A 23239-nucleotide genomic window follows, 5' to 3' on the forward strand; every position below is an offset into this window, starting at 1 on the left:
CTGTATATAATAATAACAAAGGTAACCCACATCTTTGTCTGGAAAAATCAACCTTGCCTTTAAAATATGAGCAAAGACCACTATACGTATGAAGAAAACCAGCAGCGTGAAAGAGATAAACAAAGATAAGATTAATAATAGAAAAGGCTCCTTTAGGAAAGAGAGCTAACTCAGGTAACAGAAGACTTACAGTCTTTAAACCCCTGATTAGCAGGATCAGATGCTCTAGAGGGAGCTCAGGATGGAGAGCAATGGGCCGCCCCCTCAGCCACTGCAGCCTCCCCAGCAGTGCACCGTGAGGGGATCCATGATGGGAAAGAACAGGATGCTGGCCCTAGAGAGCTATTGAGAAAGTCAAGGTGACATACAATAAAATGAGAAGAGTGCTTTGAAAAGAGAACAAGCTGAAAGTGAGCAAGGAAGGGCCCTTTTAAGTTAAAAACACCATCAACAAAATAAGCATTAAAAAGGAGTGGCAACTGGAGACAAAGGTATGGCTGCCTGCCATATATCAGGAAACACAGGATGTTGCAGCCCTCAAGTCATCCACTCCTCCACCACTACAGTCACCCCCAGGGGTGGGCTCTGGGGAAAATCATGATGGAGACAAATAGGCTGACTCCTCTGCCCCTGCAGCCACCCCAGCAGTGCACCTTGAGGGGATTCAGGATGGGAAAGAAGAGGATGCTGGCCCTAGATAGCTAAGGTGCATATCAAAGGAATGACTTCAATGAGCCCTGACTTCTGCATCTTCCCATATATAGAAGGGCTTCCTCCACCTGCCAACGCAGGAGACACAAGAGGCAGGTGCAATCCCTGGGTCAGGGAGATACCCTGGAATAGGAAATGGCAACCCATTCATGTATTCTTGCTTGGAAAATTCCATGGACAGAGGAGTCTGGCAGGCTACAGTCCATGGGTCACAAAGAGTCAGACGCAACCGAGCATGCACATATATTAAAGAACGCTAAACTTATTAACCTGAGGTGCTTGGTTTTCTTTAATTAACAGTAATCTTTTGATGTTCTGACTACCTGGTTTTTATTGCAAAAACTCATATATATCCTGGCTCCTCCCTTGCCTCTTCAGAACAGTCCCTCAGAGCTATCTGAAAGGCTGTCTTCTGAGCCTAAGTCTGCCATATAAAACACAATTCTCAACTTTTAAGTTGTGAAATAAAATTCATATTTTATGACAAGAAAAACTTAAAAATTTTCTCAGCCCTTTGGCTTCCTCTCTCCCTCCCCATTAGCGTGCACAGTGATCCGCCCTATGCATCAGTGAAACCTCCCCTTTGCTCAATAAAGAGCAACATTCTCCTAGCATCAACAAGTTGTTGTTCAGTCACTAAATCGTGTCCTACTCTTTGTAACCCCATGGACGGCAGCACGCCAGGCTTCCTTGTCCTTCGTTATCTCCTGGAGTTTTCTGATTCATGTCCATTGAGTCAGTGATGCTATCTCATCATCTCATCCTCTGCTGCCCCCTTCTCCTTTTGCCTTCAATCTTTCCCAGTATCAGGGTCTTTCCTAATGAGTTGGCTCTTCATATCAGGTGGCCAAAGTATTGGGGCTTCAGCTTCAGTATCACTCCTTCCAATGAACATTCAGGGTTGATTTTCTGTAGGACTGACTGGTTTGATTTCCTTGGAGTCCAAGGGACTCTCAAGAGTCTTCTCCAACACCACAATTTGGAGGCACCAATTCTTCAGCACTCAGCCTTATTTATGGTCCGACTTTCATACCTGCACATGAGTACTTTGGTAAAGCATAGCTTTGGCTCTACAGACCTTTGTTGGTAAAGTAATGTCTCTGCTTTCTGGGAAAAATCAGAGACAAACATACGCTATATATGTTTGTCATAGCTTTCCTTCCAAGAAGCAAGCATCTTTTAATTTCATGGTTGCAATCACTGTCTGCAGTGATTTTGGAGCCCAGGAAAATAAAATATGTCACTACTTCCACCTTTTCCCCATCTATTTGCCATGAAGTGATGGGACTGTGAAGGTGACTGGTAAATTTTTTTCTTTCTTTCTTTTTTATAATGCAGTACACAATGCTGAGAATGTGAGAGGAGAGACAACATGCCGCAGTGGAATTATAAGAGAAGAAAAGCTTTCTGGGTAGCAAGGAGTGTCAAAAGCTGTAGACTTTATATAGGTATGATTCAATAATCTCATTTCTGGGAATTTATTTTAAAGAGATAAATATGGATGTCCCCAAGGACAGAATTATAAGGATTTAAGCAGAAGCACTGTTTATAGCAGCAAAAAATATGGAAGTTCAAATGACCAACAATAGGATGATACTTGAACAAGTGAGTTTTTCTACAGTGCTACAGATCATTGCAAATATTGATAACAAAGTGTATTTAATCATGTAATAAATGCTAACAAAATATGAGAGCTTTGTCCACCAATAATGCCATTTTTATCAATAATATATGAAAGCCCAAAGGAAATGTTAAAAGTGGTGATTTCAATTGATGGGGTTATAGGTCTTTTATACTTTTCTTTTGCATTATCTATAGTTTTTTTTCTTCAGATCTCTAGTATGAATGTATATTGCTTTAAGAAAAAGAAATTCCACCAATGACCGAAAGCAATGCATGTGAACTGCCTGGTGTGCATCAGGCGCTTGATCACTGCTGATTTCGCAGGTGGTGGTCAGTGTATCAGGCGCTTGATCACTGCTGATTTCGCAGGCGGTGGTCACTGTTCACTCTGCTCCCCCCGCAGCTCGTCTTCTTCTACCTGGCACGCTGCTTCAGACACCATCAGTTGTGTGGCCTATCTTGTGATCTCTCTTGTTGTCTGTGGCTTTGCAAATGCTCTTGCTGTTGCCTAGAAAGCTTTCCTTGCCAGTGCCTGGCTCTTGACTTCTCTTGTCCTATGAGCCCAAGTGACCCCTCTTGTGGGAATTCCCTAGCTGTCGAGGAGCAGGTAGGTCCCCTCTTACCCCTGGGCTCCCCCAACCCCGTTTGCACTCCTGATACAGCACTTCCTTCCTTCTTGCATTTCTGTGCTACATATCTATCTCCTTAAAGAAATCAGTCCTGAATATTCATTGGAAGGACGGATGCTGAAGGTGAAACTCCAATACTCTGGCCACTTGATGGGAAGAGCCGACTCACTGGAAAAGACCCTGATGCTGGGAAAGATTGAAGGTGGGAGGAGAAGGGGACGACGGAGGATGAGATGGTTAGAGAGCATCACTGACTCACTGGACATGAATCTGAGAAAACCCCAGGGAAGAATGAAGGACAGGGAAGCCTGGCATGCTGTAGTCCATGGGATCACAAAGAGGACAGGACTTATCAACTGCACAACAACAATCATCTCCTTCTCTGCTCCGAAAACACTGAGGCTTTGTTTTACACATGTGTATATCTCTAGGGCTTCAGACATTATGGATCCTCAGTACATGTTTGCTGAAAGAATGAATTAATCATCCATGAGTAATCCCACATTTGGAAGTGATTGGTCCTGGGACAAGCCCAAGTTGTGGGTAGGACCCAAGCACCCAGTCTCCTCTCTCCCACCAGCTTCTTACCTTGACAGAGAGGAATGGCCTCACTCCACAGGTGGTAGCCCTGGGGGTGCCGGGTACAAATGGCCATGCTGTGTCCCACCAAGCGGTAGCCGGCATTGCAGCCAAAGTGGATGGAGCCTCCGGGCTGGGTGCTGGTCTGGCCCAGAAGGAAGCCATGGAGGGGAGCCCTGGGCAGGCTGCAGTAGGGAGCTGCATGGCAAGATGAGGGTCAGGGACCGTGTGCAGCGGGAAGACAGAGGTGGTCCTTCTTCATGCAGTCCCCCACCCTCCACCCCCCGCATGGCTTCTCCCCCTCCTTCCCATCGTCACCACTGCCAGGTCGACTGCTAGTTAGGACGTCGATACTGAAAAGCAGTCAATCAATCTAGGACAGCCAAAGAAACGAAAAGAAAAGAAAGGAAAAGAGAAGGGAAGAGAAGGAAAAGAAAGGGGGAGAAGGAAAGGAACAACAAGAGAAGAAAGAAAAAAAGAAACCGTTTCTATGAAGCCCTGGGTCACCTTTGGGTCTGGAGGCAGCACAGGTTGTGCAGCTAAGTTCAGGCTCTCAAATCCTGCTAGCTCCCAAAAAGACACAGAAAACAATCTGATGTGCTTGGTTTCAGAAAGATGTGACTGCAGGGCTGAGGCCTCTGGAGTCAGGGCTGCACTTGAGTTCCACTGCCCAACTTTCCACAGGTCTGTGACGTGAGACAAATCTCTCAGGCTCTTTTAGCTCCACTTTCCTCACCTGAATGTTGGGATTGGCAATGCCTTCCTCATAGGTTTTGGGATAATTTAAATGGGATCTTGTCTGTAAAGCCCCTAGCCTGGTGCAGGGCACTCTGTGCTCCGTAAATGGTCCAAGTCCTGCTTTCTGTTGTGTAGGGGGCTGGAGGGGGAGAGGGAGTTGTGGCAATCCAGGACGTGAAACCCACAGTCCTCATTTCCCCTTGACATACAATTTCAATTTATTTCATTCATTTATCCAACAGACAGACATCAAGTGTCTCTTACATGTCAGGTGCTGTTCTAAGTGCTGGGAATACGACAGTGAAGAGAATAGACAAAGACCCCAGCCTCAGAGACCTTGCAACACAAAGCTCTGCCAGGGAGCCTCAGGGGGAAGTTCTGTGAGGCCAGGAAAGAGGGCTGACCAAAGGAGCACAAAGAAAAAGCCCGTTCATCTGCTTTCAGCATCCCTGGCGCGGGATAAGTCAGGACGTAGACGCCAGGACCCTTCCTGTGTCTGCTGGCCTCTTACGTGATTACATCCCTCAGCTGGTGAAACTGAAGTTGTCAAACCTCCCCTTCCGAGGCAGACGCCCTCCTTTGCTTCTGCTTTGCCGACTGCGTCCTGTTTATGTGGTATCCACAGGTCTACCTCAGTCCCCAGCAAGAATCTCAGTTATAAAATGTACTTAGTCACGGTGATAGAGGCATGGGCAAATTACAAGATTCTCCTGTGTTTCCATTAAGGACTCACTGTTTCACCATGTAATTAATTTACTTTCTGCAGTGGCATATGTATTATAAGTGACTCATTACCCACAAACATGTGATTAATCTTTAAAAACATCAAGCCAAGGGCAACTCCTTAATGACTCCTAGTTCAGGGGGTAGCAATCGGCACAGTGAAATGCTACTAAATTGCTTTATTTCTCTTTTGTGTTAGTAGCTGCTAGGAAATCAGCCTGAATCCCCCTGACAGTAGCTTAAGGTTTCTTTTCCACCAAGAAGAACTGAGACCTGAAGAGGCTGAGTGACTTGTTTAATAATCATTCAAGTAGCGGCTGATGCAGCCCAACTAGCTGAAGGGCGTGAAGCCACCCTCCCTCTCGTGTGTATGTGGGGGGAAAGGAATTGGGGTCTACTTTGCAGAGGAAATGGACTCTGAGAACGTAAAGCTCCTTCTCCTCCCAGGCTCCCTTCAGCTTTCCTGGTTGGCCCTCACCTGGAGCCATCCCTACTCAAGAGTTTCTTAAGATTTCTAGCTTTATATAGCAATAAAGCTAGACCAGCTAAGTTTGAGCTGGTCTTCCAAGTGGGCAGCCTGCGCAAAGAGATGGACTGAGACACAAGAGGCAACTCAGGCTACGTTTTGACATCCCTCTTAATCAATATTCTTTGAAAATTTGCTCAACATTTGTTTGGAACACAGGCCAAATGCAGCTTCCCTGATGGCTCAGATGGTAAAGAATCTACCTGCAATGTGGGAGACCCAGGTGTGATCCCTGGGTGGGGAAGATCCCCTGGAGGAAGAGGGCATGGCAAGCTACTCCAGTATTCTTGCCTGGAGAATCCCATGGACAGAGGAGCCTGATGGGCTACCGTCCATGGGGTCACAAAGAGTTGGACACGAATGAGCGACTTTCAGTTTCTTCCAGGCCAAATGCAGCCAGGGAAAGAGTGCTGTGAGAGGACTAGCCCCTGGTGGAACTGGCTATGGTCTTAGGTAATTCATTTCTGCTCCCAAGCTCACAGAACAGGCCAGCAGCTCAATGGACCCACTACCCTGCAACATGGGCAGCAGGCAGTTTTTCAAGTTTTCTTTCCAATGATAGACAGTAATCCCCAGATGGGAGTTCAGTTAACCTTGATTTTCTCTGCCTCATTACCTTTCTAAGGATAGTTTTGTGTCCTGGCAGATAGTTAGCTGGCGTGGCCCTCAATCTGACTCTGCCTATGAGACGTGGCTCACAGAGCACAAGAGAGGCTCCTGGACTGGGAATACAGCCCACTGTTTGCTGCTTGTCTAATATCTGCCAGTTGGAGACCCACATCTTTAGGATTTTCTGGTTTTAAGGGACTTTTATTAACATTTCAACAGTGTTAGGGACAGGACCACCTATAGGCATTATTAGCTCATATATGATAAACTTATCTAAAAACCACAGGTTGGCAGTAGGAGCAGCAAGAAGGAAAGGTTAAAAGTGGGGAGGTATAGAGAGAGGGGAGGTGGGATGTCAAGGATACTCTGTAGCTATAGGTGAGAGAGACTCAGTGGAGGAGAAAGGCTGCCGGTCTCCAGGCTCATGGAGAAGCTGCACCGCAGTCGAGAACGTGGCCCATGGCTTATTGTTTTGGGTGAGAAACTTAAGGGGCTCAGGGGCTGCGGCCCTTCCCATGAGTCCTTATGTTTCACTCACCTGAATACCGAATCTTAAAGCCCTTCCGGTTGTAGGCATGGTCAGACGACCAGCGCAGGTAGACGGAGTTGCTTGAGCTGGTGACAACCAGGGGGGCCGAGTAATTCCCACTGAGGGCTTTCAGCAGAGGACTCTGTCCCGAGGGCCCTGCGGGAAGATGGTGGACATGGGATCACAGACTATTGCGGTTACCAGAGATACTAACCTTGATGCCTTAAACGTAACCGCCTTCCATTTCCCCCTCCTCAAGTGAAGACGTGAAGATTTGAGACCGAAACTCAGCACCATCATTGGTCTGTCCACTCCTCTCTCGCATCCACAGGCCTTGCGCGAGGATATCTTCCTCCTGAACCCTAAAGCAGGGATCGAAGAAGTCCCTGCCAAAGCAGAGTGGTTGGCAGGTGAGATGACATCTATTTGCTATCCTGGGACCTGCCCAAGGTCAAGATGCTGGTTAATGGAAGAGCTGGTTTTCAACCTGGGAACTTTTTCTACCTCACCGTCTTACTTGTGCCTATTAAAAAACAGCTCAGGGCCGGCCAGGTAGGAAAAAAAAATATGAATGAATATATAGCAATAAAGCTAGAGGAAACATCAGGTCTCAGTGTCATAAATAACACAGCTCCCCAATATTCCTTCCCAGGGCTCTTCCAGAAGGGCCTCCCTCTTCTTTTTTTTTTTTCCACCTTAAATGCCTGGAAGTGCATTCCAAGAGGGCCGATTCAAGGGCTGCAGAGTACAAAGCTGGATAATGCAAAACACAGGATTTATTATCCTGCAAAGAGCCCTGAGTGATAGTTCTCATATGCGGCTGAGACAGCGCTTGGGAGCGTGGGAAAAGTGATGGACCGTATTACACACGGGAAAGTCATCAGAACTGCTGTGCCAGCTCTGACGGAAAGGGTCAGATGGCTCAGAGAAGTGGCATGCTGGGATGGGTCTGCTGTATTAGACCAGAACACCCACCAGCTGACTGTGACCTTCAGAAGGATCTGGGGGACACATCATTTCCTAAAGCAATAAGAAATGCACTGCGGAGCGGGTGAGGACCAGCATCATCAACAACCTGAGTAATAGCTATCCTCTGTAGGCAGAAACTGATGGGAGGAGATGCTGTCTCAGAGCTGGGCTTCCCTAAATGCAGAGGCCAGGTGGAAGCACTGAGCAGTCAGGAGAAAGGCTGGGGTGATTACTAAAATGGGCAGCAAAGTTGGGATGGCAACCAGGAGGGCCTGATCTATAGGCTCAATGGAGATGGATCACAGAACGTGATGTTCCATCAGGGCAAGATAGATGGAGAGCCAAAAACAAATGAACATATGAACGAAGCAGATCATGAATATATAACCAAAAGGGCATAGAAAGTTCCAATCACTGGAATAATTTGGAGACTTGAGCCAGAATACTTTGGCTGAAGGAGAGGCTGGGTCCTGATGACACAGGTCCTTGCAAAACAACACCCATGTATACAGTGCTGATTCCCCAAGTCTTTATCCCAAAAGACCTACCACTAGTAATTCAGATAACTGAATATTGGAGAAAAAGGAATGTCTGGATATTTAGAAGACTTCTGTATACAGAGCATGTGAATTCAATGCTGCTACCTGGAACCCAAAGGACTCTCAAGGCTCCTTTGTTACAACGGGGGTAAATATGGCTAGAATTGGTAAGAAATGGAGTCTTATTTCCGAAACTTAACCCCATGGAAGCCTCAACTGCAGTAGCTATGCCAGACACAGCAGCCTCATTAGAGTAGATTATCGTCGCCTTGGTTATATGGAATGCAGGTACTGATCTAGCAAGGAATTCTTTTCTATACCCACCAGAAAGGAGAATCGTAAGCAATTTGCATTTACATGAAATAAACAACAGTATACATCCGTGTCTTGCCCCAGAGCTATGTTAATTCTCCTGCTCTGTCATAATGTAGTAGGAAGATATGTGGACCATCTGGACTTCCTGCAGCATAGCTTATTGATTTACTATGTGGATGACATTATATTAACTGGATCTGATGTGCCAGAAGGAACCACCAGTACAGATGCCTTTGCAAGACACAGGTACTCCAGAGGGTGAGAGAGAAATCCTATAAAGAATCAGGTGAACTTTTTAGGGTCCTATGGCCCAGGGCATGCTGAGACATTTCCTCCAAATTAAAGAGCAGGTTATTGCACCTTTACCCTCCTACAACCAAGAAAGAAGCACAGTGTTTGGTAGACTTCTTTGGGTTTTGGAGGCTGCATACTCTTCACTATGACCCACTTACTGGCTAACATTCAAGGTGCCAGCTTTGTGTGGTGGCTAAATTTAAGGGAGGGTGTTATAGAAGGTCCAGGTTGCAATACCAGCAGCCCCATCGTTCGGATCATATAACTCATCAATTTTTATGGTACTGGAGTTTCTGTGGTAGAGAAAGACCTTGCGTGGAACATCTGGAAAGTCCCAACTGGAAGGCTGTGTCATAGATTCCTAGGGTTTAAGCCAGTCGGTACCGTCTGCAGCGGGGAACGATTTAATTTACTTACCATCAAAGATCTCAAACTCATCATACTGCTTCTCACTGAGAAAGTACTCCACTGTGATGGAGATGTTATATTCGGGCTCCACTCTCACCAGCCAAGAGCAGATCTGGAACTGGGGATAGCTGCCAGGGTAGCTCTGACTCAGGATCACACCTGTGGAATCCGTCAGAAGCTCATTCGTTGGGCAGTGCACTTGGAGAAAGAAAGAGAAATACCAGGTATGTGGGATGGAGGTGGAACGGATGCCAACACAATGGCTCGTCCCTGGGGTAGAGGACAACCACTGGAAAGCCAGCCGGCATTTGAGCACATCAAGCAAAATTCCGACACCCCTCCTTATACTGCTCCGTGGTGTGAGTTGGTCTCTGATTCTGTGTCAGTGCCACTGCATTGCTGAGACTCAGGCTTGGCCAGTTGGCTGGAGTCACTTGTTAACTCACATGTGGGGATGATACATACATACAGACAACGATAAGGCATCCTCAAACCCAAGAGTTAACTGGATTTGATTTGTACAGAGTATAGGGCAGAGGTAAGCACATGGGATTTTGAGTCTAGTCAAGGCTATGGTTGTTCCAATAGTCATGTATGGATGTGAGAGCTGGACTATAAAGAAAGCTGAGCACTGAATAATTGATGCTTTTGAACTGTAGTGTTGGAGAAGACTCTTGAGAGTCCCTTAGACAGCAAGGAGATCCAATCAGTACATCCTGAAGGAAATCAGTCCTGAATATTCATTGGAAGGACTGATGTGAAGCTGACGCTTCAATACTTTGGTCACCTGATGCAAAGAGCTGACTCATTTGAAAAGACTCTGATGCTGGGAAAGATTGAAGGCGGGAGGAGAAGGGGACGACAGAGGATGAGATGCCTGGATGGCATCAACGACTCAATGGACATGAGTTTGAGTAAACTCCGGGAATTGGTGATGGACAGGGAGGCCTGGCATCCTGCAGTCAATGGGGTCGCAAAGAGTCGGACACGACTGAGCGACTGAACTGAACACCTGGATTTAGAGTCCATCTCTGTCACTTACTGCCTATGTGATCTTGAACAAATTACTGCCTTTCTGTGCAAATGCTTCTCCATTGCCAGCCCAGAAAGATAACTTGTACCTTACAGTGCTGTTGTATTATAGCAAATGTCATATATACACATATATATGTTATGTTATGTAATTATATATTAAGATTATATATGATATGATATTATACATTATATGATACTGTGTTATTTCATTATATATTAAGATTATATTATATATACTATATATTATAGTATTAAACTAAATAATCTATGCAAAGCATGAAACATATAGCCTCCATAAATTGTAGCAATGATGACTATGATTATACTAGGAACAGAAGGAAACAGCCTAGCATGTGGGATCCAGTTTCCTGACCAGGGATGGAACCTGGGCCCCTTCACTGGGAGTGTGGAGTCTTAGACACTGGACCACCAGGGAAGTCCTATGAAGTTCTTTTTAAATTCAGATTCTTAGAGAAATAATTTACGTACAATAAAATGCACATTTTAGGTACACAATTTGCATTTAGGCAGATGTATACACCTGTGTAACCACTACCACAATCAGAATACAGATTATTTCCATTGCCCCGGAAAGTTCTCTCATGTCCCTTTGCAAACAGTATGATCTGCCCCAATGCTCCAGGGAATCAGTGGTGCTATTTCTATAAACACAGAGGAGTTTTGCTTGTAGCAGAGCTTCATGCGAATAGAATCACATATGTATTATTTTTTGGTCCGGTTTCTTTTGCTAAATGTCATTTTTGTAGGAGTCGACTGATGCTGATCTATGTATCACCAGTTCCTTTGTTTTTATTGCTCTCTAGCAATCATGGGACAATTTGCTTATTGATTCTACTGAGGAACATTGGGGTTGTTTCCAGTTTGGGATTATTACAAAATTAATATAAAAGTCTTATTATGGATATGGGTTTTCATTTCTCTTCAGTAAATAACTAGGAGTAGAATTGCTGGGTGATGGGGTAGATGCATTTATCTTCAGAAGAAAACTTCTATCAGTTTTCTAAAGTGACCATAAAGATTTTATATCTCAACCAGCAACATATGAAAATTCTAACTGCTCCACATTTTTTCTAACCCTCATACTGTTAGTCTTAAATTTAAGCTATTCTAGTGGGTGCACAGTAATATTTCATTATGGTTTAATTTGCATTTTCCTTGTGACTAATGATGTTGAGCATCTTTTCATATATTTACTGGCCGTTCATTATCTTCTTTTACAAAGTGTCTGTTCAAGTCTCTTGCATATATTTTCATTGGATTGTCTTATTACTCAGTTGTAAAAGTTCCTTACGTAGTCTACATTCAAGGCCTTTTTAAAAATATGCATACTCTGAATATCTTCTCTTATTCTGCAGTTTGTCTTTATTTTTTACATTCATTCCTCTTGGCTTTTCCTTCATGTGTTTTTAATTTGCTTTATCATCTGCATATATACTTATATATCTCTTTTAATGAAATTAGCCTATTTGTCATTTTGAAATATCTCTATTTTTAGTAATACTTCTTGCTTGCAGTATTATTTGAAATTTCTTTATGTTTCTTATGTTTACCATTTTTATGATGTATCTTTTTCTCTTCTTTCATATTTCATATCTATCTGGTATTTATATTTAAAGTGCAACTTTTGTAGCAAATAAATAATTACTCTTTAAAGCCTCTAAACTTTTGCATGGTGTTTTGCAACAAAAATTCATCAATATAACCGTATTATACAAATAATATGTTAATCGCTTATTCTTGGTCATTGACAGAGATGTTGAAATCTACCACCATAATTGTGAATTTGTCTCTTTCTCCCTGTAATTCTATGAATTTTTCCTTTATATATTTCAATACTATTGTTAGGTACCGAGACATTTATGACTCTTACATATTCTTGATAAATTGTGTTATCAGCATGAAATATTCCTCTTTATTCCCTTTAATGCTTTCTGCCTTAAATTCTATTTTGTCTAAGATTCGTTTTGCTACACCAGATTTTAGAGGTCAGTACTTGCTATCTATTTTTTTAAAAAATATTTTGTTTCAGATCAGGGATGAATGATACCCTAGAGAGGCAAATGAAGATATTCAATTCTAAGTTCATGGAAAGCCTATAACTAGACTTTGAAATTTTTACCAATCTAAAAATCTCTGATCTCTAATTAGCAGTTTGATTCAATTGTATTTATCATGGTTGCACATATATTTGCACTTAGTTTTGCTATCTTATTTTTTGCAATTTTTGTTAACCATGATTTAAAAAAAATTTCTCCTTTAATGTTTCCTATTGGATTAACCATAGGGCTTCCCAGGTGGCTCAGTGGTAAAGAATCTGCCTACCAATGCAGGAGCCACAGGAGTCACAGGTTCGATACCTGGGTCAGGAAGGTTCCCTGGAGGAGGAAATGGCAACCCACTCTGGTATTTGCCTGGGATAATCCCATGGACAGAGGAGCCTGGATGGCCATAGCCCACAGGGTTGCAAAAAGTTGGACATGACTGAATGACTGAGATGCAAGCATTGTATTAATCAAATTTTCTTTACTCTCATTATTTTCGATTATGGATTTAGAATGTATGCATACTGTGGCATACATAATTTAAGAAAACTATGTATAAGTTTAAACATTGTATTTAAATGTATATATTTTTAATAATGTACATGGTTAATCAATATTTATGATTTTCCTCAGCAAGAAAGGGTCCTTAACTCATTTTTTCTTTCTTCTAAATAAGTTCTCCAGTGTAATTTATTTGTCCAGTTGTCTTCTGATTTTTTATTTTCTACAGTCTACATAAACATATCTACTAATGTATTTTACTGATTTCTTGTTATTGCTGTTCAGTCGCTCAGTCGTGTCTGACTCTTTGTGACTGCATGACCTGCAGCAAGCAGTCCGTGCAGAAACACTGATTTCTTAGCTTATTGTTAGTTTTTATATCCGAATCATTCTACCTGTATTCATTTTCTTGCTGAACACCCAAAGAAAAAAATGTATAAATTGGACATCATCAAAATTAAAAACTTCTGTGCTTCAAGAACCCCATTAAGAAAGTGAAAAAACAATCCACAAAATGGGAAATAATTTTTGAAAATCACACATCTGATTCAGGACTTGCATTTAGAATATATAGATAAATCCTACCACTCAATAATTAAACAGATAGTTGCTAAATGTGGTAGATATTTCTGGGGTTTACCAATATCACATTTTCTTTTATTCCCTGAGCATATAAAAAACTTCACTTTCCATCTATGTGCCTATTTCTGGCCAATGAGATGTGAGTAGAACCATGAGTGTCACTTTGGGGCTGAGGAAGTGAAAAGCCCCTATGCGAATGTCCATTTCTGTCTTCCTTTGCTGCAACGGAGGTTGGAAGAGCGGGCCTAGTTTTCAGACAGCAGCACAAGAGTCAAGCAGCCTGGATCATGGAGTTAGCAGCTCTATAGAGTTATTTGGATTTCAGAAAATTTTTTGAAGAAGATATAAACTTTTGTTGTGTTAAACCACTGAGATGTGGGGATTGCTTGTTATTGAGTAATGTACTGAAGTGTATCCTTTAATTATGCTTTTAGTAGGGCAGTAACTACTTAGTCCTTGTGTATCTGAAGATTTCATTAATTCATTCTCACTCTTAACTGATAATTTAGCTGGGTTTATAATTTCAGTTTACAATTATATTTCCTGCTGCATTTTATCTTTTGGTAGGTATTATTTTTGATTCAATAGTGCTATGAGTCTGATTTAGCTTTTATCCATGAAAAGATAAATATATATTTAAATATAATGCTTTCTCTTTATCCTTGATATTCTATAATTACACTGTAGATTTTTTAGGTTTGAATTTCACCAAATTTTCTATGTTGCCATAGCAAGCCTTCAAGATAACAGAAAAATGTCTGATCCTTGTCAGAGAAGACTAGGACTTCATTGGAAAGGCATTATCTGAGGCAGAAAAGAGAAGAATAAGCCAAAAGATAAAAGAAAGTTATACAATGAAGTGGTTATGAATGGAAAATGATCTCTATTAAGGGACTGGAAGATAATATAGTTAAGATGGCAGTGAGACCCAGACTGGCCCATGGATTCAACTCAGTCTCTATAAAAATCTCAGTTCATTTCTTTGTAGATATTGACAAGTTGATTCTAAAATTCAGGAAATTCAGCAGACTCAGAATATCCAAAATAATCTTGAAAACGAAGAACAAAGTTGGAGAACTCACACTTTTTGATTTCAAAATGTATGACCAAGCTACAGTAATCAAGATGGTGGAGTACTTGCATAATGATAGATTCAAGAGAATAGAACTGAGGATCAGGAAATAAACCTTTCGATTTACTTTTCTGTGTCCCTGGGGCTAGCCTGGCATGGTGGATCAACTATACTCCAATAAAAATTGTCTTAAAACCCCAATTCATAGTCAATTGATTTTGACAGGGTGCCAAGACAATTCAATGGGGGAAGAACAGTCTTTCCAGCAAGTGACGCCAGGACAATTAGATGTCTATACACAAAATCACGAAGTTGGACTCCTACCTCACACTATATATAAAAATGAACTCAAAACAGATAAAGTCCTAAATGTTAGAGCTAAAACTATAAACTCTCAGAGGAAAACATAGACATAAATCTTCCTGACCTTGGATTAGGCAATAGTCTTAGATATGACACAAAAAGTACAAGCACCAAAAGAAAAAATACATAAATTGGACATCATCAAAATTAAAAACCTCTGTGCTTCTAAGAACACCATCAAGAAAGTAAAAAGACAACCCACAAAATGGGACATTTTTAAAAAAAAATCACACATCTGATAAAGGACTTGTATCTAGAATATATATAAAAACTCCTACAACTCAATAATCAAACAGATAAATAACAATCAAAGATGGGCAAAGGATCCGAATAGACTTTTCTTTGTGCAAATGAACAATAAGCACATGAAAAAATGCTGGAAATCTTAGCCATCGGAATATGCAAATCAAAACAATAATGAGGTACCCACTACACTCACTAGGATGGCTGTAATTAAAAAGACAGATAATAACTGAGAGGACATGGAAAGATTGAAACCCTCATACACTGCTGGTGGGAATGGAAGATGGTTCAGCCACTATGGAGGATACTCTGGCAGTTCCTTAAAAGCTTAAACATAGAGTTACCAATTACCATATGACTCAGCAATTCCACTCCTAGATACATACCTAGGAGAAACGAAAACGTATGTTTCACATAACTTGTACATGAATGCTCATAGCAGCATTATTCATAATAGCTACAAGTGGAAACAACTCAAATACCCATCATCAATGAGTGTATAAACGAAATGTGGTATGTGTACAATGGAATGTGTGCGTGCTAAGTCACTTCAGTCGTGTCCGACTCTGCGACCCTATGGATTGTAGCCCACCAAGCTCCTCTGTCTGTGGGATTTTCCAGACAAGAATACTACAGTGGGTTGTCATGCCCTCCTCCAGGGGATCTTCCCAACCCAAGGACTGAACCTGTGGCTCCTGCATTGCAGGCAGATTCTTTACCACTGAGTCATGGAGGAAGTCCACAATGGAATATTACTGGGCAAAAAAAAAGGAATGAAGTGCTGATACATGCTACAACATGAATGAACTTTTAGAACATTATACTACATGAAAGAAGGCAGTCACAAATGACCACACATTGTAGGAGTCCATTTATATTAACCTAGAATAGGCAAATTCAGAGACAGAAACTGGTTTGGTGATTGCCTGGATCTGAGGGGGCTGGAAAGAAATGGGAACTGACTGTTAACTGACTGCAAGACTTCTTTTTTGTGGGGGGGTGATTAAAATGTTCTAAAATGGATTGTGACAATGGTGGCAAAACCCTGAAGGTGCTAAAAACCATTGATGCATACACTTAAAGTGGATGGGCTGCATGCATATGAATTATACCCTGATAAAGCTGTTGTTACAAAAAGAGACTATGAAGGGTCATACTTTGGGAAGCCAGCATGACACCAAGTCCCAGAGGAAAGCATGAGGCTGAGAATGGGGAGTAAAGCAGGAAAACTGGAGCCACGTAGACATAGAAACAGAGCCAGAGATGATGAGAAACTAGGGCTGGAGCTAATCAACGATGAAGACTAAAGTTCACTGTAATTGGGGGCTGGTCATTTGGTATGTGGATGGGTCAGCTCGACTGAAATAGTATATCAGCAGCCTGACTCTGGGGCTTGTGGTCCCTCTCTTCCTCGCTAACAATCCATATTACAGATTCTCCCTACTCTTGTTTTCTTAGAGATGGAGGAGAAGCTGACCTGCTTCTCCATAGGCTACTAAATATCTGTTGGTGGCAACAGCACTAGAAGCAGTAGCAGAACTAGAAACTCTAATAAGAGGCCACACCAAACAGTGACTACGGGCCAGGCATAGTTCCAAAGTGCTTTACACTGCTGACTCATGTAATTCCTCATAACAAGGCCATGACATTAGTAATATCATTATCCTTATTTTGGAGAAGGAAATGGCAACCCACTCCAGTATTCTTGCCTGGAGAATCCCATGGACGGAGGAGCCTGGTGGGCTACAGTCCATGGGGTCGCAAAGAGTCGGACACGACTGAGCGAATAGTCTTATCCTTATTTTACCAATTAGGCACAGGACAGTTAGGTATCTTGCCCCAGGTCAGATGCCTCGTGAGTGGAAGGTATTGTTTTGGGGTGTTAGCTGGGGTAACTTGGTGAAGCGCATCCACCTTCAGTCAAGTCACTCCACTGGAATAAAGACAACTGTGGTCTCTTGGTTGCCTAGCTCAGCACACAGGGTTTTGGACACACCTGTACTCCAGTAAGGCAAGGTTTGTGTGTGAGCCTCAACTCCCACCAGAGGTCCCATGACCTCCTTCCATTTCCAGGGAGTGTCAGTTAGAAAAAAGGAAGGAATTTCCCTGATTAAGATTCTGCACTTCCAATGTAGGGGGTGTGGGTTCAATCCCTTGTCAGGGAACTAAGATCCCACCTACCTTCCAACAAGGCCAAGATTTTTTTTTTTTAAAGCAAAAAGAACAGAAATAAATAAGGCCTCTATGGCCAATTCAAAGCCCTGGATCTAGAAGCAGGGCAGAGAACCTACCTAGAACACTCACTCACTCATTCCAACATTTGCCAAGTGACCTCTTACTTTACGGGCAGGGGCTGGGAACACAGAGAAAGGAAAACAGGGGCTCTGTTTTGGAGAAACTCTAAAGCATGGTTCACTGCAATTACCTTCACATATTGGGGGCGGCCCTTCAAACTGCAGGTAAGTTCCAAGTTTGCAGGTCAGGATTTCATTCCCCACTAAGGTAAATCCAGGGAGGCACCGGTAGCGTACGATGTCACCTGTCAAGGAGAGACCAATATGGGGATTTCCTGGAGAAGACTGGGCAGGGCTGACTGGCACCCCTTAGTACCACTTGAACCCACTTCCAGGCAAGATGATCAGTGACGGGGTGTGTTCTGCTGAGTGAACAATTAGCTCATCTCCAATCGACTGACACAGATGACCACAGCTCCCCTCTCGCAGCTCAGCTGTGTTGAGCCTAAGAATGGTCCACGATCCAGGAACTTCTTATAGTGTCCTATATGGACTTATTTCAAAAGACATCCTGACTTGAATCATGGAAGAAAATCTCTTTTCTAGCTCCTCTGGCTATGCATGGCTAAAACAAAGAGTGACTGTATTTTGAGTGAACTTCAGTTGACAGAATATCAACCCGTTTGCGTTGAGTCTATTGTTTCTCTTCATGGACAGGAGAGAGAGCTGAGCCCCACTGGCCAGAACTGCCCCCCACCCCGTCCCTCCTCCCCAGCCCAGTCCTTGCTGGCGTGGGAGATGTTACCTATGTTGAATTCTTCATTCTCTGTGACAACTTCAGCGTTGGGGAGGATGGTGGGAGGAGGGCATTTGGTGAGTGGATAAGCTGAAAAGACAAGAGCAGACAAGTTGATGTAAGAGCATCACTCTTGGGACACGTGGTCATTCACTAGTTCAGCGCCTCATGTTTTCACTCCTCATCTATCCACACAGCAGATGTTAACGAGTATTTATCTGCACACAGGAGAAAGTCAGCCAAGTACTATCTTGCTTATCTGCTGCCATCTTTTTGTTGGTTTGTTTGCTTTTGATGCAAAAACCAGGAACCAAATATCAAGACTAATGATAAAGGAGAGAGGATATAAGAAGTTGGTGACAGGGCCCAGTGCTGAAGAGAGGGGAGAGAAGCTACTGTATGTCAGTATATTGTAGATCTGTATAGTCAAAGCTACAGTCTTTCCAGTAGTCATGTACAGATGTGAGAGTTGAACCATAAAGAAGGCTGAGTGCCGAAGAATTAATGCTTTTGAATTGTGATGCTGGAGAAGACTCTTGAGAGCCCCTTGGACTGCAAGGAGATTAAACCAGTCAATCCTAAAGGAAATCAACCCTGAAGATTCACTGGAAGGACTGATGCCGAAGCTCCAATACTTTGGCCACCTGATGAAGAGCTGACTTATTGAAAAGGACCCTGATGCTGGGAAAAACTGAGAACAAGAGAAGAAGTGGGTGGCAGAGGATGTGGTTAGCTAGTGTTACCAACTCAATGGACATGAACCTGAGCAAACTCCGGGAGATAATGAAGGACAGGGAAGCCTGGCGTGCTGCAGTCCACGGGGTCCCAAAGAGCTGGACACGACTTAGCGACGGAACAACAACTGTATCTCAGGCACTTTCATGCTTTGTCACCTTGAATTTTCACAATAGCAGATTCCCCTGTGAGGTGTTCTCACTTTACTTATGAGCAAGTTGAGATTGAGACAGGTTCAGTTACTTCTCTAGGGTCACACAGGAAGTAAGTGGCACAGGCAGGGTTTGAATCCAGGTCTGGCTGCTCTCATATCCCATGTTCTTTCCACTAGTCACCATCTAAATGCTCTGTGTGGTCTAGGTGAGGGCCAGCACGATTGCTAATTTCTCTTTTGACCTTGGGCCAAGTGCTGCAGCTTCAGTGGATTTTCTAAACCGACAAGCATCTCCCTCTGGGCAGAGACTGGCCTATGTGTGGAGGGTATCACTGAGGCCAAGTTCAATGTGGGCTCGTAACTAGGCTGCCTTTCATTACCTGGCACATGGTTGAGCACTGAGTGTTAGTCAGCTGCTATTGCCACCACTGTTGTTATTATCTCTGAAGACACTTCAACTCTTGCTGTTTCGAAAAATAGTACTCTCTTTTTTTTTGAAATTTACCGCTGGCAACACTTGCATGCTCAGTCACTCAGCTATGTTCGACTCTTTGCGACCCCATGGACTGTAGCCCATCAGGCTCTTCTGTCCCCGGGATTTATACTGCACCATAAACATTAAAGGCACAGAGGAAACTTTTCAGCTTGAGATTGAAACCCTATGCAGAAATACGGACTAAATATGAAAGATAGGGCAAGAAAGTGCTGGGGACAGTGCTAGGTGGTGGGGTACCCTTCACGGTGAACATCACTCTAGGATGATGTCACTTAGAGCCCGAGGCACGTGAAACACGAGTTCCAGATGCTCACGGGGCCTTCTGACATTCAATTCACCAATGCAGAAGTAAGCAGACAGTCCTTGCCTCACAGAACTTAGAGCCAGCAGAGGAAACAGTCACCAATTTTTGGTGGTCCCAGTGCAGGGCACACGGGTTCGATCCCTGGTCTGGGAAGATTCCACGTGCTTCGGAGCAACTGCTGCTGCTGCTGCTAAGTCACTTCAGTCGTGTCTGACTCTGTGCGACCCCATAGACGGCAGCCCACCAGGCTCCCCCATCCCTGGGATTCTCCAGGCAAGAACACTGGAGTGGGTTGCCATTTCCTTCTTCAATGCATGAAAGTGAAATGTGAAAGTGAAGTCGCTCAGTCGTCCCTGACTCTTAGCGACCCCATAGACTGCAGCCCACCAGGCTCCTCCGTCCATGGGATTTTCCAGGCAAGAGTACTGGAGTGGGGTGCCATTGCCTTCTCCGTGACAACTAGTTAGGCAATATTAATGGACTATTTGCATATTTATTTTTAACTCTCTGTTCATGTCCTTTGCTTCTATTTTTCCTACAAATTTGAAAAACTCTATGTATATTCAGGTTGGTCTTTGCCTATTAAGCATATTTCCCAATTTATCATTTGCTCCTGATTTGTTTATGGCACTCTTCTGGTGTGTACAAGCATTCAATTTTTATTTAGCCAGTTCTCAATGTTTTCCTTTGTAGAATTTTTTAAAAATTGATACCTTACATTCTCAGCCTCATGCTTACCTTTAAAACATACCTTCTAAAACTTTCTAAGACACATTTCACTTTCCCAGAAAAAAAAAATCGTTCAAAGAAATCTCTGCCTAAGCACAGCCTGGGTATTTTATAGTTTGTGGTTATAGTTTGATAGACGATCAATTTCCCGTTACATTTTAAAAATTAATTTTTTAAAATTAAAAATTTCTGCTCAATGCAGAAAGCTGGTGGAATACTTAAAAACAATAATTCTCCAAGTCCCACTACCTGGGTATAACTATTGCTAGCATTTTAGTGTATGACTTTGGATCTCTTACAGAAAACTCTCCTCTCCCCACAAACACACACTGGATCAGCCGTGTTATGACTACAGAACTCAAGGGCAGGGGTGCATTCAAAACTTCTCTGTTTCCTTTTGTCTGCATCCCCTTGTTCCCCTGGGGAGTGAAGCACTGAACAGCTTAGTCTCCAGTACATGTTAACATGCTAATAGGTGGGCAGAGCCCTCAGCTCCAGCAGTAGACACTATGCGTCATTCACTGCACATTGAATTCTTTGCCATTGACTCTCTTGCTACATTCCTCCTTGGGCTGAATTGGCCTTACCTCTGATACTTCTTGGGGTTTCCCAGGTGGCTCAGTGGTAAAGAATCAGCTTGCCAGTGCAGGAGACCCAAGAGACTTGGGTTTGATCCCTGGGTTGGGAAGACCCTGTGGAGTAGGAAGTGGCAACCCACTCCAGTATTCTTGCCTGGAAAATTCCGTGGACAGAGGAGCCTGCTGGACTACATACAGTCCAGGGGGTCACAAAGAGCTGGACACGACTGAGCAACTCAGCATGCACAGTGAAGCTTTTAAAGCCAAATTAGCTTAGGGAGAAACGTAGTTCATATGGTTCAGTTCAGTTTACCTGATGACTCTGGGCTCTGCACTTGGATTTGGGGTCCAAGCCCAGCTGATATTAAAATGCCTTCCCTTGCCATTGTTCCTTGTATATATCTCTTTCTCAAGAAACTCACAAAGATGCGGTGGCTATGATCCATGTTAGGGATCCGTAATCATTGCATCCTTTGGCTATATCATCATCTGAAAGTGTTAGGAAAGTGTCAGTTGTTCAGTCGTGTCTGATTTTTTGCAACCCCATGAACTGTAGTCCGCCAGGCTCTTCTGTCCATGGCATTCTCCAGGCAAGAATACTGGAGTGGGTTGCCATTCCCTTCTCCAGGGGATCTTCCTGACCCAGGAATTGAAACGCAGGTCTCCTGCATTGCAGGCAGATTCTTTACTACCCGAGCCACCAGGGAAGCCCACCATCATCTGAGCCTTCCCCCCGCCCCAAAAATCATATGCTTTTTAAAAATCAAGCAATAGAAAATAAACATTTCCCTTAATCAGTGATTGTATTCCACATGAATGACTTTTAATGGCTGTATTTTCCTCCATTTGCATGTATGTGTCAATCTGTATACCCAATCTCCTATTATTTCACATTTGGATTGTTTCTAATTTACCTGTTACAAATAGCACTTCAAGGAATATCTTTATACACAAATTTTTGCACAATTCTCTGAACTAGGATTGGTGGGTCCTGGATAATTGTTAATTAGGAACCCTGGGTGTAAGTAACACAAATCAGCTGAGGGTAGAAGAAGCTTCTCAAGAGAAAAGTGAACCCAAGGGTGGCTTTGTACCCAGACTTCATAAAGGCAGAGGACAAGCAACTGTAGGGCCACCAGGAATCCAGGAAACTTTCCTATGTGTCTGTCTCAGTGGTTCTTCTGTACGTAGGACTTCTCTATTTCTCAGTCTCTATGGACGATAGAAGACAGGCAATCCACTGCACTTGGATTTATACCTTCCCTCTTCAGGAGACAAGTCCAGGAAGAAACAGAATCTCTCAGGTTCAATCTCGAGTTCCCGAGAGAGAGCATCTGATTTATCTCTGCTGGAATCAGGGCAGGTGCCCATCTTTAGTTTCAGTTCCTGTTCCTGGGGTTGGGGACGCATGTGGAGGGGAGTCACGACGTACAAATACAGCCGACAGATGCCCACGTGAGTGGGGAAGTTAAGGAGAGCATTATGAGCTGTGTAGATACCTGAAAATGTCTTGACTGTGGCTAATCACATTGTGTTCATCTTTTGGTATGTATTCTCAGACTTCTCACCACTAAGTGGGCCACTCTCTGCAACCTTCACAATAGGATTATCATTTTTAAAGGATCATTACAGATTATTCTTTACTATGAAAGAATCCATTTTCTCTATTGAATGCTTTTGCTTTGAATCCTTTTCTTTGATTGTTATTGTTGTGGTTATAAAATACATCACCACCCAGCTTTTATTTTAAAGCTGTCACATTGTCTTAGTTTATTCCTGGTACAGAAAACCCTATTATAAAGTCTAGTTATAGTATATTTAGCCTAATATAAGAGTCTTTGTGTTTTTAATAGGGAGTTGGGCTTTAATAAATTTGTATTTGTCATAATAGTTGAACTTGTTTTACTTGTGCTTATTCTGTGTTTTCTATAGCTTTGTTTCTACACAGCTGCCTTTGTTTTCTTCTTTTTATCTGTGAATTATGCTTTGCTTCATTTTTTTTCTTTTAGCAATTTGGAAGTACTGTAGTTGAGTTTTAATTTATTGATGGCTAAAATATATACTTGGAATCCTTCTTTTTCTAATTATAAAATCAATAATTGAATAATATCTATTGATTTCTCTACCATGGAAGATGAAGACATTTAATTTTTCCTCTCTCT

At 42.8% G+C, this 23239-nt stretch overlaps 1 protein-coding gene across 2 annotated transcripts in view; it reads right to left on the minus strand.

Annotated features, from left to right (window-relative positions):
* Positions 1 to 23239, minus strand: part of CSMD2 (CUB and Sushi multiple domains 2) — a 693739-nt gene that overhangs the window by 65081 nt on the left and 605419 nt on the right. For both annotated transcript variants that reach the window (XM_086378081.1, XM_086378078.1), the window contains exons 45-49: positions 18091 to 18171; positions 17477 to 17590; positions 9202 to 9390; positions 6677 to 6823; positions 3552 to 3740 (exon numbers count right to left, since the gene is read on the minus strand). In XM_086378081.1, coding sequence (XP_086234207.1) covers positions 3552 to 3740; positions 6677 to 6823; positions 9202 to 9390; positions 17477 to 17590; positions 18091 to 18171 — 720 coding nt within the window. The remainder of the gene's footprint in view (positions 1 to 3551; positions 3741 to 6676; positions 6824 to 9201; positions 9391 to 17476; positions 17591 to 18090; positions 18172 to 23239) is intronic.

This window comes from Bos grunniens, chromosome 3, assembly GCF_055505025.1.
Source record: "Bos grunniens cultivar Pamir isolate PY7600 chromosome 3, Bosgru_T2T1.0, whole genome shotgun sequence".
Classification (NCBI taxonomy): Eukaryota; Metazoa; Chordata; class Mammalia; order Artiodactyla; family Bovidae; genus Bos; species Bos grunniens.